Here is a 12,179-nt window from a genome sequence, read left to right as displayed (position 1 = left end):
GAAGATTTCCGCTAAAATTAAACTAAACAGTCTTTAATCAACTAATTAAACTAAGTAAAGCTGGTCAGGCAGGCGATGCATACAAGGCGCACTATTGGTTCAATTCCTACGAGTGCTATTTTTTGGCGACTGCAAATGGTGGGATCACTACTTTCCTTGAAGGGCTACTTTCCTTGAAGGATATACTATATCCCATCCAGGTTTCTAATGTAGCCTAGAACTCTGGAGACAGGATGAAATACAAGGAGGTCTGCCGGTGTTATTCTTTTGTATCGTCAAGGGGATTGGATCCAGTAGCGGAGCTACTGTGTGATTGGCATGGGCCACCGCCCACCCCAGCCCTTGAAATCTTGCATTGTGATTAAGCTGGAACAGGTCAGCTAGGTCCAACCGCATTTGGTGCCCACACAAGACCTGAGTCAGTGGCATGCACTTACTCATTTTCCTAAGTAAAAGATCGATTAGTGTCTCTGAGCCAAAATTTTCTAACTCCGCCACTGATTGGATCTTTATGTGCGAGTTGAAGCATGTGGAGATCTCACCCCCTCTAGAGGCTTCGGCTCTCCCTCAGTTAGATTAGTCAACCTCATTAAGAAATTATTCTCATTTTGATTTGGTCCCACTCAACCATTAAGCTTTCCAATTCAATTCACTTATTGATTTTGATAACAATGATTGAAAAAGCAAAACTATAGTCCTATAATGATGAAATATCCATGCGTGACAAATGATTGAAAAGTATAAAATAGAAGTCCACTGTATATTGTTGTTGACTCTTAGATACTCAGTTTAATAAGCATGTAGCATACATAGGGCCAAGATATTTATAAATACGTTACAATGAGAAAGCCTAAATGTAGGAAACCTCATAACCAACCTTAAATAAAAGAATAATTGATTACGACGGAAAAACCAAATTAAATGTGGAAAATATTATAACTGACTTTCAATTTATAAATGACATAAGCAATAGCAAAACATGAATATGAAAAACCTTATAATAGGAGGAAGCCCATATCAATGAGAGATGTTAATCCCCAACATTGGGATCTTAATCCAATGCTCATCATCTGTTGTCAATAAGGTTTGGCCTCAGGAAGCATGCTAAAGCTGCTCAGCAACCAGTAGCGGAGCCAGAAAAATTTGTTGAATGGCCACTTGTTTAAAAATATTCAAATTTGGTGAGACACTTTTATATATATATATATATATATATATATATATATATATAAGAATAAATATTTAAGATTCTTATTTAAAAATAAAATTTTTTTAAGAAACTGGTGTGAACAACTGCCCACATAGTGTTAAGCAACCAATATAAGTTCAATCTCCTCCACCATCAAACTTTCTTCACTAGCCTAAGCTAGCCCAGCTTTTTGAGGTAGCATTCACTAGCCTAAGCTAGCCCAGCTTTTTGAGGTAGCATTGATCATGAGCTTATGCATAGGGTGATAAACTAAAAGGGGTACTAACATAGTGTTCATGAATTTATCCTTTATCCTAAAGATTGTGCATATTCACAAAATATTGTGTTCAGTGTGTTTCATGAATCTACTGCAATCATTTAGACCGTAGATCTATAAAATAAATTATTAATATTCTCGGCGGCACCATATGCTCGCTAGGTCTTGCAAGTTGGATGATTTCCTTCACAGAATTAGGGCAATCATGTACAATTGTTGGTATTTAAAAGGAAAATAAGATGAAATATCAGACATGGCGATCAAAAGCATCACCTAGCTTAGACATGGCGATCAAAAGCATCACCTAGCTTATGCTTTGATCCAGGTAGCATGGGGCACGGGGGATCGCATGTGAATCCCAAACAGTTGCTTGCAAGGCTCAGTAGTCATAGGCAACCAATAGTGAAGTATTACCATGAGGGAAATATTTGATTTTTCTTAGGAAATTAAGCTAAAAGTTCTGGATAATCTTCGATATTTTAAATCCAAAGCTGTCAGTAATCTCTCTCTCTCTCTCTAAACAGCCGCCAGTGTAGACCACACGCCTTTCCTTCGTTCACACTTATTTTTGTCTTTTTTCTTGCAGCAACCTCAATAAAGTGAGGGAGAAGAAGACACGGTTCGGTCCACTCTTGTTGAATGCACAAAATACATGAAAGGACATTCTCGTAAAAGTATTGACTAACGAAAATAAAAATTTTTAATGAAGATTAACAGTAACTTTTTTTTTTCTTTTATTTTTCATGGTTGAAACTTTCAAACATGTAGCAGAGCTTAATGATGAATAAAAAAATAACCTAAGAGCCACATCCTGTTAAATAGTTTTGAAGGACTTAGTATAGCTGATCGGCCTCGGTGTTGCATTGGCAACACGTCTTGAGTTTGATTCAGGTGGATGCTACTCTTTTAACTGCAAAACGATGGCATGATGAGTAATGTAAGACCACTAAGGTCCCGAAACAGCTCTAAACCTTAGGGACAAAAGGAAGGGAATGCTTCTCATTGACCCCCCACATCTTCTTAAATCTGGATCTAATACAAGGGCAGAGCGATGATTTTTTTGAGGGGCAAGTTAAACGGTCCAACGAATTTATTTGGGTACGGCCAAACTAAACTCGAATCTTAAAAATATATTACGCAACTAAGCATTTTTTATTTTTTTAATGTAATTTTTTTTTTTCAATTAGATAGGGTGGGCCTACGGCTTAGGAAGTCCCCCCTCCCTCCACCCGTGATCTAATATAAATCACAAGCACTTGCGGTAGATCTAAAACTAAATGTCGATTTGATAACTTAGACTTAATTCACTAAAAAAAAAAAGATAAAAAACAATGCTATTTTTAAGTCAAAGAAAAGCTCATCGCTACCGCCTGAAACAGGGCTTGAAGACCCCTCCTACCTCCACTCCTCCAGGATCTTGAGAATTGAACAACATCAATGAAGACAGCAATGCACCCTTCAACTTAAATGTCGTGCCCGACCACCTTATACTACTTTAAGATACAGGAGTATAGTGTCATGAGATAATTGAACTAGAGAACTACAAGGCCGATAGCTCGGCCAATAATGCTATACCCTTAAGGCAAAAACTATGTTATTACATGGGAAAAGGAAAAGAACAAATTCAAATTAGACTCAGTCCAATCTCAAACGCATATGTGGATTCTAATTCATTGATCCAAATTCGTCAAACGTCTGATTTCAGGATAGAAATCTGTCAAGGTTAAGTTCCTTTAGCTAACTTTGGTATCTCGATCGTCTAGTTGGCACCAGTAAAGAAAACAGGATCCGTTATGCGGTTAATTTGCATCCAAGTCCAGATTTAGGCATGGATCTGAAAAAGATCCATGACCAATTGTTTGTCAGGTGCTAACTAACCTTATCCCTCTCTATTTTCAAAAAGCTTAATCCCCGATCCGAACCCAAAACTATCGAGTAGGTGAGACCCATTGAGGTGGCTTCCATGTGTCCAAACAAGTGAAAAGTGTTTATCTTTTAATTTCGAAAAAAAATCTTTATATATATATATATATATATATATACTGCCTTATACTTAATATTATTAAATAGGTAATAATTAAATTTTTTTTTACTATAAAACAGCCGTCACATAAATGTTAGCTACAATTTAAGGCGCACCAATAGTTGATGGTACCTTTACCAATCAAGTCGTGATGTTTTTGGTGATGAATTCTCATTTGTTAGCCTTTTAACAACGTTCAATAGATGTTTAAACAACTCAAATTTAGTTTTTTTTTTTCTTCATTAAAAAAACTAACAACGATTATTATAATGTCATGCATCTTAAAATTATGATATGATTTTTCATGCATATAAATAAAACAAAAGGCGGAAGGGTGAGTACATATATTAAATTTTGAAAAGAACTTCCGGCGGAATTGTGAAAAGACCGTCGGGAAGAGGAAAGATGACCTTTTTTTCTCCAGGCACATATCTTTGACTATACATGGGCATTTAGAGATACACGTTCTCAATTTACCTAACAATTGGCTGATATCTTTGACATTATTAAAATCGTTGGCACAACTCCAACCATTATTTTTGCACTTTGATAATTTCTTTTCACCTACCAAACCATATTAAATGGTAAGAGAGTGAAAGCGAGACAGATACAAAAGTCAATCACGTCAAATACCGAAGATGGGAAGACGATTATATATATATATATATAATAGTCGACTTCTTTTTAATTGATTCTAATTTGATTAGAAGTCATTAAATTGTGCAAAGGCTTCCAACTCTGCAAAAATAAACCGTTGAAATTTTAGATTGTTAGTTGCTTGTTGGTTTTAACAATGTAAACTTATGAGGTGGAGGCCTTTTAAATTTCAATAACCTTTGTTTCATTTTTTACCCCAAAAAGATGCGATAATCCCATTATGCCCCCTGAAAAATTAACAGCGCTCCCTTGAGCAAAGAATTTAGGTACCGTTACTGCCGGTAATGAATCGCCTCCTGGCGAGGCGAGGGTTAAGTGATTGATTGTCTTAGAGAGGATTTAGTCGTTAAAAAGCAAACGTTATCTTTATATTTGTTCTTATTTTATTTGCATTTGACGTTATGATCAGTACTTTGTAGTCATAACAACTAATTACATGTTCTTTTTTTGCTGTGTATTGCTGAAAGTTTGTTATTTTTTAAATTGTGAAATATCACAAACTTTACTAAATATATATAAATATTCATATTATATATTATTCAATTTTAATTGATGAAAAAATCAAACGTAAAATCTCCGTAGAGTTGTCTTCTTCATCTACTTATAAGAAAATTGCCTTATAAAAATTTATGACCTAACTCAACTAAGTTGCCAAGTCAGTTAGTTCTCTCACTTGGTGACCCAATTTTCAGCCTATCCAAATCCGGTTTGCCAGCTAAGAGTACAGTCACTCTTAAATCATTTTCCAATAAATATTAAGGAAATAAAATAAAATTGTTATAATTATTTTTCAGACGCTCACATAATAAATATGAAGACATATTAGTATATCCAAGTACCTTTCGAATTCATGTAAGAATTTTTTTTACACAACATATGAACATTCTCATTCTCATACGTTTATAAATACTAGTTTTAAAGGAAAAAATATCTTAATTCATGTCGTTTCTATAAGAAACATTAATTATTTTACTTCTAAAATTTTGATATTATAAGGGCTGTACATTTTTTATACTAACAAACAATTTTTAAATTCAAAAATAATTAACTTAGTATAAGTCTACATATTGACATTGTTACGTTGTTAGACAGTACAAAAATTGAGGAGATTAGTTATATTATATATATATATATATATATTTATTTATTTATTTATTGTAGAAGCTTGTCGTCGCTGCTGAAGTGAAACGTTTATAGCTTAAATAAGCGAACCGCTTTTCTAAAAATAGTAATGCTTTTTCCTTTTTTCCGTATGACATAAGAAGCAGAGACAAAAAAGATAAGATGGCCAGTGACTCGCGTAAGGTTGTCCAGAAATAGTAAATTTTATCATCACGTAATTTCCGATAATATTTATAGTATTTATATAAAAATATATCCCCACCAAAAGAGGGGCAGGTGGGGCGAGGCAGCTTCCCGATCAATGGGAATTTTTTTCTTTTATTACTTAATCTTAAAACTAGTCAATGGCATTACCGTCCCTCCCTTTTCTGTTTATGCCACGTATGTCCCCCCACCTCCTACGGTCAAACCTTCTGAACCAAAAACCAGGGCCCTTTAAGAGAAAGGTTTAGGATATCCGATTGACTTAATCCGAGAAAATGAGATATAAAAAAAAAATTAATATTCGATTAAGAAATCAGATCATATTCAGATTTAATAAATGGATCGAATTCAGATTTAGATTTGAATACACATAAATATTTGATTGAATTCAGACACGAATTCAGATCAGATTTATTTTAAACAAATATTATATATTTAATGTTATTAAATTTTGAAAATTGTCAAAATCCAATTCATAATTTGGATTCCGATATAAATATAAAAATCAAATTTAGATCGGATTCAAATTGTAAAATTGAATTTGAGATTCGGATTTGGATATTTTTTATCAAATTTGAATCCAAAAATATGAATATCTGAAAAAACAAATATGATTAAAACTAAATCTAATCCGTTAATGTTAAGATCCTTAACAGCGGATGTGAACAACTTAAAAGATCCATTATGAACATGAGTGAATTTTAAGCATTGAAACTTAAAATATTTAGCCCTTTTGTTATAGTTTTGGTTCATTACCATTAGTAGGAACATGATGGATCACCAAGTTGAAGTCGCAGCAGACGCTTCTTGGCCAACCCACGGTCCGGACTAGGGTTTAGAGGCACCAAAGTCATTAGAAAGAAGTTGAGGGCACAAGACGGAATGCGAAGAAAAAGAAAGGCCGGTTAGCTGACCGGCGCAGACCGGTAGATCGCTTCGCCGGCGTGTGGCCATTTGGAAAGACATAAATCTGGACTTTTCTTTCACGTCGACTTTGCTGATTGGGCCTGAAAAGACGTAACTGCCCCCAATGGGAAGGATCCAAGAAACAGCGTGGAAAGTAATGTCTCTTTCGGTCCTATATTCGTCCAAGTCAAAGTAAATTTGGGGTTCTTTGGTAGTTTCGGTGGTCGGGGTTAACGGACAGCTGACGTGCGGCACGCCTGTCTGTATTATCCTCTCCATTTTGGCGCCTTTAAATGCGATCCTTCCTCCCCCACCTTCCCCCACATCTGCGTACCTCCTCTTTCTCTCTCCCCAGATTTCCGCTCTCTCCATTCCATTGACTCGCATTACATCTATTGCCATTTTTTCTCCTACCAAGAGAGAAGCAATCTTTTTATTCCTTGTATTGGTGTTCCTTGGAGGTAATACTGGTTAGGATTTATGGATTCCGCCGGTCTGTGTGCCCCTTTGTTTCCTGTGGTTGGTGGCTGTTTTCCGTTGATTCTGTGAATTTTGAGGAGTTGGGTCCTGACGTGAATATCTTTTCCTTTCGGTTTCGGCTACTTTTGTGAATGGTTGAATGTGGGAGACAGATCTGTGTTGGTCTATAAAAGATCCTCTTCTTGGTTATCTGAATTTTTTACTGGTTCCCCAGTGCTTGCAGATGACGTTGAGATGATGCTATAAGTGCGCATTGGCAAGTGTTATATGCTTTTCATATTCTTTGCTGTGTAAATTTGTAGTGCAGAGTGTTTAAATGGAGAGAGAGAGAGAGGGAGAGATGGTTAGAGGTTGGAATTCTTTTGGTGAAGAGAGAGAGAGAGAGAGAGAGAGAGATGATTAGATGTTGGAATTCTTTTGGTGACAATCCATGATAAAGTAGAAGGGGAGCTGTTAGTCGCTAGGCTGCAGTACAATGCATTGCAATTGTTCATTTGTTGATGTGCGTGGCATGTATACAGATTCTTCAAAGGCTTATAGAAATATCCTTCGCAAAGTTTCCTTTCTTTATAGGTTTTCACCGTAATTCTGCTCTGGGATTTTCTTCGTTTTGTGTTGTGAACGGTCAAAGCAATCCTTGGTGTGTTTGTGCGTCTGTGTCTATTTATATATTTAAATTGCTTGGATCTTCTGCTTCTTCAACAGTCGTTCTGTTACTTTACTGGATTTAATTTTAGGACTACCGTTATTTGATAGTGAAGTATATGGATAATTGAATAGTTGTGTTCTTGGCTAGGTACTTTTGTGAGGCAGACCTTTCGCTTGCATCTTTCTCCTTTCCCATTTGTTCGTAGAAAAAGGGATTTAGTGTAGTTCCCATTTGCGGAAAGTGGAAGATATTAGCACCTTGTTTTTTATGTGATTCAACTTTTTTTTTTCTGATTGAACTTGAGAATCTTCACTGCAACAGTCTAATATTATTCCTCCCTAATTTCTTGCATCTCTTCTCAGATCCTAATCCTGTTCACCAAGTTGCCCATGTAAGGGCTATTCTTCTAAAGGATTCTCATTCTGTGATTCATAATGAAGTGTTTCTTTCTATTGCAGTTGACTGTCTATATTCGCACCATGGACGTTTCCGGAGGATAAAGTCTTCGTTTTCTTCTGCTTCACTGGTAAGCTATCAGTATCTCTTGCTTCTCATTTTTTCTTATGGATTTCATTCAGTCTGTTCTTTTAGTGAGGCCACTCCATTTGATCATTTAATCAGTTAACCTACTTTCAACTCCTGATGCCGATTTTCTCTCCATTGCTCTATATGCCAGAGAACGGTGAAATGTTTGTGAGAAGACACGGTTCACTCGGTCTGAAACTTGATTACTCAGTTTGCCAATCAATCGGAAGGAACTTCTCTAGGGGAAAAAGCTCTGGGATGGCATTTGAGCCAGATTATAAGAAGCCAGGAATTTTATCATTGACTTCCCGGAATATCATTCATTTTGTCAAGTTCTCGAGACCTTGGTCATGCCGAATTCACATGGGAGATGATGGATACCATGAAAACTTATAATGCCACTTTTATTTTAATTATTCAAATTTCTTCATATCTTTGATGGGGGATCATTTCATAACTATTTATTGAAAGTCCCTTTCAACCTGGTTTGGTCCCTTTTGAGTAACTTGTCAAGATGATGGAAGTCATGCATCGACCTGTTCTAACAGAGACTTGCGGGATGGGTGGGAGAAAAAGATTAATGGGTTCGCCAATGTGCTTGGGGACAGTGGCCCAGAATGACCCGAGTTCATTCAAGGCAGCCATATATCATCCGCAAGCATCTGATGGCTATGAGCCTATTTTGCCTGGTTTACCAGATGATGTTGCCAAGTACTGTCTTGCTCTTGTTCCCCGTCGCTACTTCCCTGTTCTTGGTCGTGTTTGCAAAAAATGGAGATCTGTAGTTGAGAGTAAGGAATTTACCATTGTAAGAAAGCATGCCAAGAAGTTAGAGGAGTGGATATATGTGCTGTGTGATGATAAATATGGGAAAGGGAGCCACTGGGAGATTTTGAGTTCTCTTGGGTGTGGGCATCAGCGTCTTCCTCCAATGCCTGGTCCATTGATGGCTGCATTTGGAGTTGTGGCAGTTGATTCAAAGCTTTTAGTCATGGCAGGTTATGTTGTGGATGGAGGTCCTGAAACTGTCTCCGCAGATGTTTACCAGTACGACTCCAGACTCAACAGGTTGGTAGACCCCGTACTTGTCATTTTTCTCAATTATTCTAATTGTAGAGTTCTTTAATCTTCTTAGCATATAAGTTGACTTATCATATATCATGCTCATATTTTTGCTGAGTTAAATGTTTCAAGCTCATAGTGCATATTCTCTGATCTATTCTAGTTGCTTGAGTCAGTTGTGTCATTTTCCAGACTCACTTGTTGGTTTTGGCATTCATTTTTCTTGTGCAGTTTTGTCTCAAGAAGGTTATTGCAATCCTTTTCATCTCATATATACTTAGTAGGATTATACTACCTGTCACAAACTTGAAACTGTGTAATTTCAGAAGTTGGTATGCAGTTGCCAAATCTTCAATTTTTCTAATCCTCACCATTAATACTGCAATTTTGCTGCCTCAGTTTGTGATTGATGGAGCAGCATGTCCAACCACTGGCAAGTTCCTGATATATGACCGCCTTGGTCAACCAATAATAATATGTTTCTGGATGACTTATGAAATAAGTTTACTTGAACGTTTATCAATGTTAAAGGCAAAAACTCATCATGGCTATAGCCATTTTCATTATTAGTGAGGTATTTTAGCTTAATTGCACGAGATGCAAAATACAAATGAAGCATTTGCAGCCTGTTTTGTTGATGAAAAATGTGTATGAATCATGAAAATATATAGATAAATTTCTGTATTATCTGACAAAGACAATCTGATTTCTTTAGATTCTCACATGCGAATATACTGCTGCAGATGGAGTACACTTTCAAGGATGAATGTTGCTCGCTATGACTTTGCATGTGCTGAGGTTGATGGTATGGTTTATGTAGTTGGAGGCTATGGATCAAACGGGGAAAATCTTTCGAGTGCGGAAGTTTATGATCCAGATAAAAATGAGTGGACAATGATAGAAAGCATGCGTCGTCCAAGGTGGGGATGTTTTGCTTATGGCTTTGAAGGCAAGTTGTATATTATGGGTGGACGATCAAGTTTTACGATTGGTAATTCAAGGTTTGTGGATGTTTACAACCCCAAGTGCCACTCCTGGTGTGAGATGAAAAATGGGTGTGTTATGGTGACTGCGCATGCTGTACTTGGGATGCAGCTTTTTTGCATGGAGTGGAAGAACCAGAGGAAGCTGGCCATCTTCAATCCAGTTGACAATTCATGGAAAATGGTTCCCGTTCCAGTTGCAGGAAGTTCATCCATTGGGTTTCGTTTTGGAATACTCGATGGCAAATTGCTGCTTTTCTCCATGAAGGAAGAACCTGGGTATCAGACATTGATGTATGATCCAGATGCTGCACCTGACTCACAATGGAAGACATCTTCCCTTAGGCCACCGGGTTCATGTTTGTGCAGTGTAACCATCAAAGGTTGAAGTAGGCAAATGCCCTAGACTTTGTTATTGTACTCTAGCTTCTAGTACTTTCATCTCGTGCTGCTAGCGCAGACATATTAGAACTTTTCCTGGAAGAGGCTTGGTGCTTTGATATGCCAAGATCTTCTTGCTTATGGTTCTCGTTGGTATGTATGTTTTATTTATTTCTGGCTTGACTTAATCTCTCCATGTGGTCATACCTACTTGATTTTGTGTTTGTGCACGCGTGCTTACAGCCTTACACACACATAAGTGACATGAATCTGCATATCCATGCTTGTGTGTGCATGTGAATTGTCTTGTATCGATGAAAAGGACTTTGCATGGTGGTGCATAATGTGCAGGCAGTCTTTGCAGTTTGCACTGCTCCTAATTTGGTTTGTGGCAGAGTTTTTTTGCCATCAGGGTCAAAATTCCAGCTTAAATAGATGTTCAGTTTTTTGTTGGGGTTAATTGGAGCCATAACAATTTGAACGTCTCTTCTGCAAGTTTTGTCGTACTTCATTTTGCCCATATCCGGATCTAGTTTCTCTCTGTTCCAACTCTTTTTAGTGTTGAACTTTGGTAGCACTTTTATCCGTTTGATGGCAGCGAATGCGTTTTCCGGTGATATTTTCACTTTCATTTCTACCTCGGACAGTCCTTTTGGAAATATTGATCAGGTTTAGTAGCCATCATGAGGGAGATGCATAAAAATTTGCTGCTGGCTTTACTGAAACATGGCGTACTGTTAGAAGTTTCGCAACCAGAGTGAAGGTCACAAGGTGCATAACTGGTTGGTCTGGCGGAGCGAAGGCAACACATTGTTAGTTCGTTTCCCTGGGCCTTAGGGGGAGATCAATGTGGCATCAAATTGAAGGTAAGGGTCCAGGCGGTGGGCCTGACCATCTTTTGGGCAGCTTTTATGCTCACTCGGGAAGAATTAGAATGAACACATTTATGGGAACTGCTCTGAACAAGTACTTCTCTGAACTAATACAGGGATATTAACTGGTCAGTTCGAGTGGTCTGCTATCAATGCATCTTTAGTTCGATTTTTGTATATGCTATTTCTCTGAACTATAAGTCGTTTTATGCACAACATTTGAGTTGAAAGTTATACCATAAGATCACTCAGTTTCGAAGCAACTCTGGACCCTTGGGGGGTGCTGGCCTCCCATTCGAGAGTGAGCTCCCTCCTGCTCGTCCGTAGCTCTAACTAGTATTCTCTGTGACACACCAATTCCCGCACCTTTTTTTTTTTATCAAAATAGTGCAATCTACATTGGGAAACAAATTTTCTCTTTGGCTGATCCTATATCAACAACCAGTATAACATCAAACAAGGTAAGATAGTATGTGTTGCGTAGCATCAATGAATGAGGATTTTTCCGGGTCATGACATTTTGATTGCCAAATTTCATTCCCTGCCAGGCCATGAGATTGCCTTTGACATCAAGATTCAAATGTACTTAGCTGGATGAATAGCCATGGGGAGGAGGACACTGCAGCTTCAATTTCAAAAGATCAGTTGGGGCACTTTCTCTTTCAGTGAGTTGGCAGCAGCAAAAAAAGTTAGGATGAACTTGAGGTTCTCGTAACATTTTACTTTTTGAGGGCAGAGGGCAACTTAACCTTATTCGAGAGATCTTTTATAAATGTAGTGACAGCAAATCTGACGCGGAATAGTAATGACAGTGAATCCGACGCGGAATAGTAGTGACAGTGACTTTTA

The 12,179-nt window shown here is 37.4% G+C and overlaps 1 protein-coding gene across 1 annotated transcript; it reads left to right on the top strand.

Annotated features, from left to right (window-relative positions):
* Positions 1-6,680: 6,680 nt before the first annotated feature.
* Positions 6,681-10,652, top strand: LOC116247842 (F-box/kelch-repeat protein At1g67480). The gene is made up of 4 exons (XM_031620203.2): positions 6,681-6,839; positions 7,966-8,033; positions 8,184-9,100; positions 9,838-10,652. The coding sequence occupies exons 3-4, from the start codon at positions 8,547-8,549 to the stop codon at positions 10,463-10,465; spliced, it is 1,182 nt and encodes a 393-aa protein (XP_031476063.1). The 5' UTR covers positions 6,681-6,839; positions 7,966-8,033; positions 8,184-8,546; the 3' UTR covers positions 10,466-10,652.
* Positions 10,653-12,179: the final 1,527 nt, after the last annotated feature.

The sequence above is a fragment of the Nymphaea colorata genome, chromosome 2, assembly GCF_008831285.2.
Source record: "Nymphaea colorata isolate Beijing-Zhang1983 chromosome 2, ASM883128v2, whole genome shotgun sequence".
Lineage (NCBI taxonomy): Eukaryota > Viridiplantae > Streptophyta > Magnoliopsida > Nymphaeales > Nymphaeaceae > Nymphaea > Nymphaea colorata.
This window is presented reverse-complemented; position numbering and strand designations above follow the sequence as displayed.

Bases quoted from the DNA above. Each gene is read 5' to 3' on its own strand.
- LOC116247842 (XM_031620203.2), top strand. From the start codon at position 8,547: ATGATGGAAGTCATGCATCGACCTGTTCTAACAGAGACTTGCGGGATG. The intron at 9,101-9,837 runs GTTGGTAGACCC...ATACTGCTGCAG, and splicing joins TACGACTCCAGACTCAACAG to ATGGAGTACACTTTCAAGGA.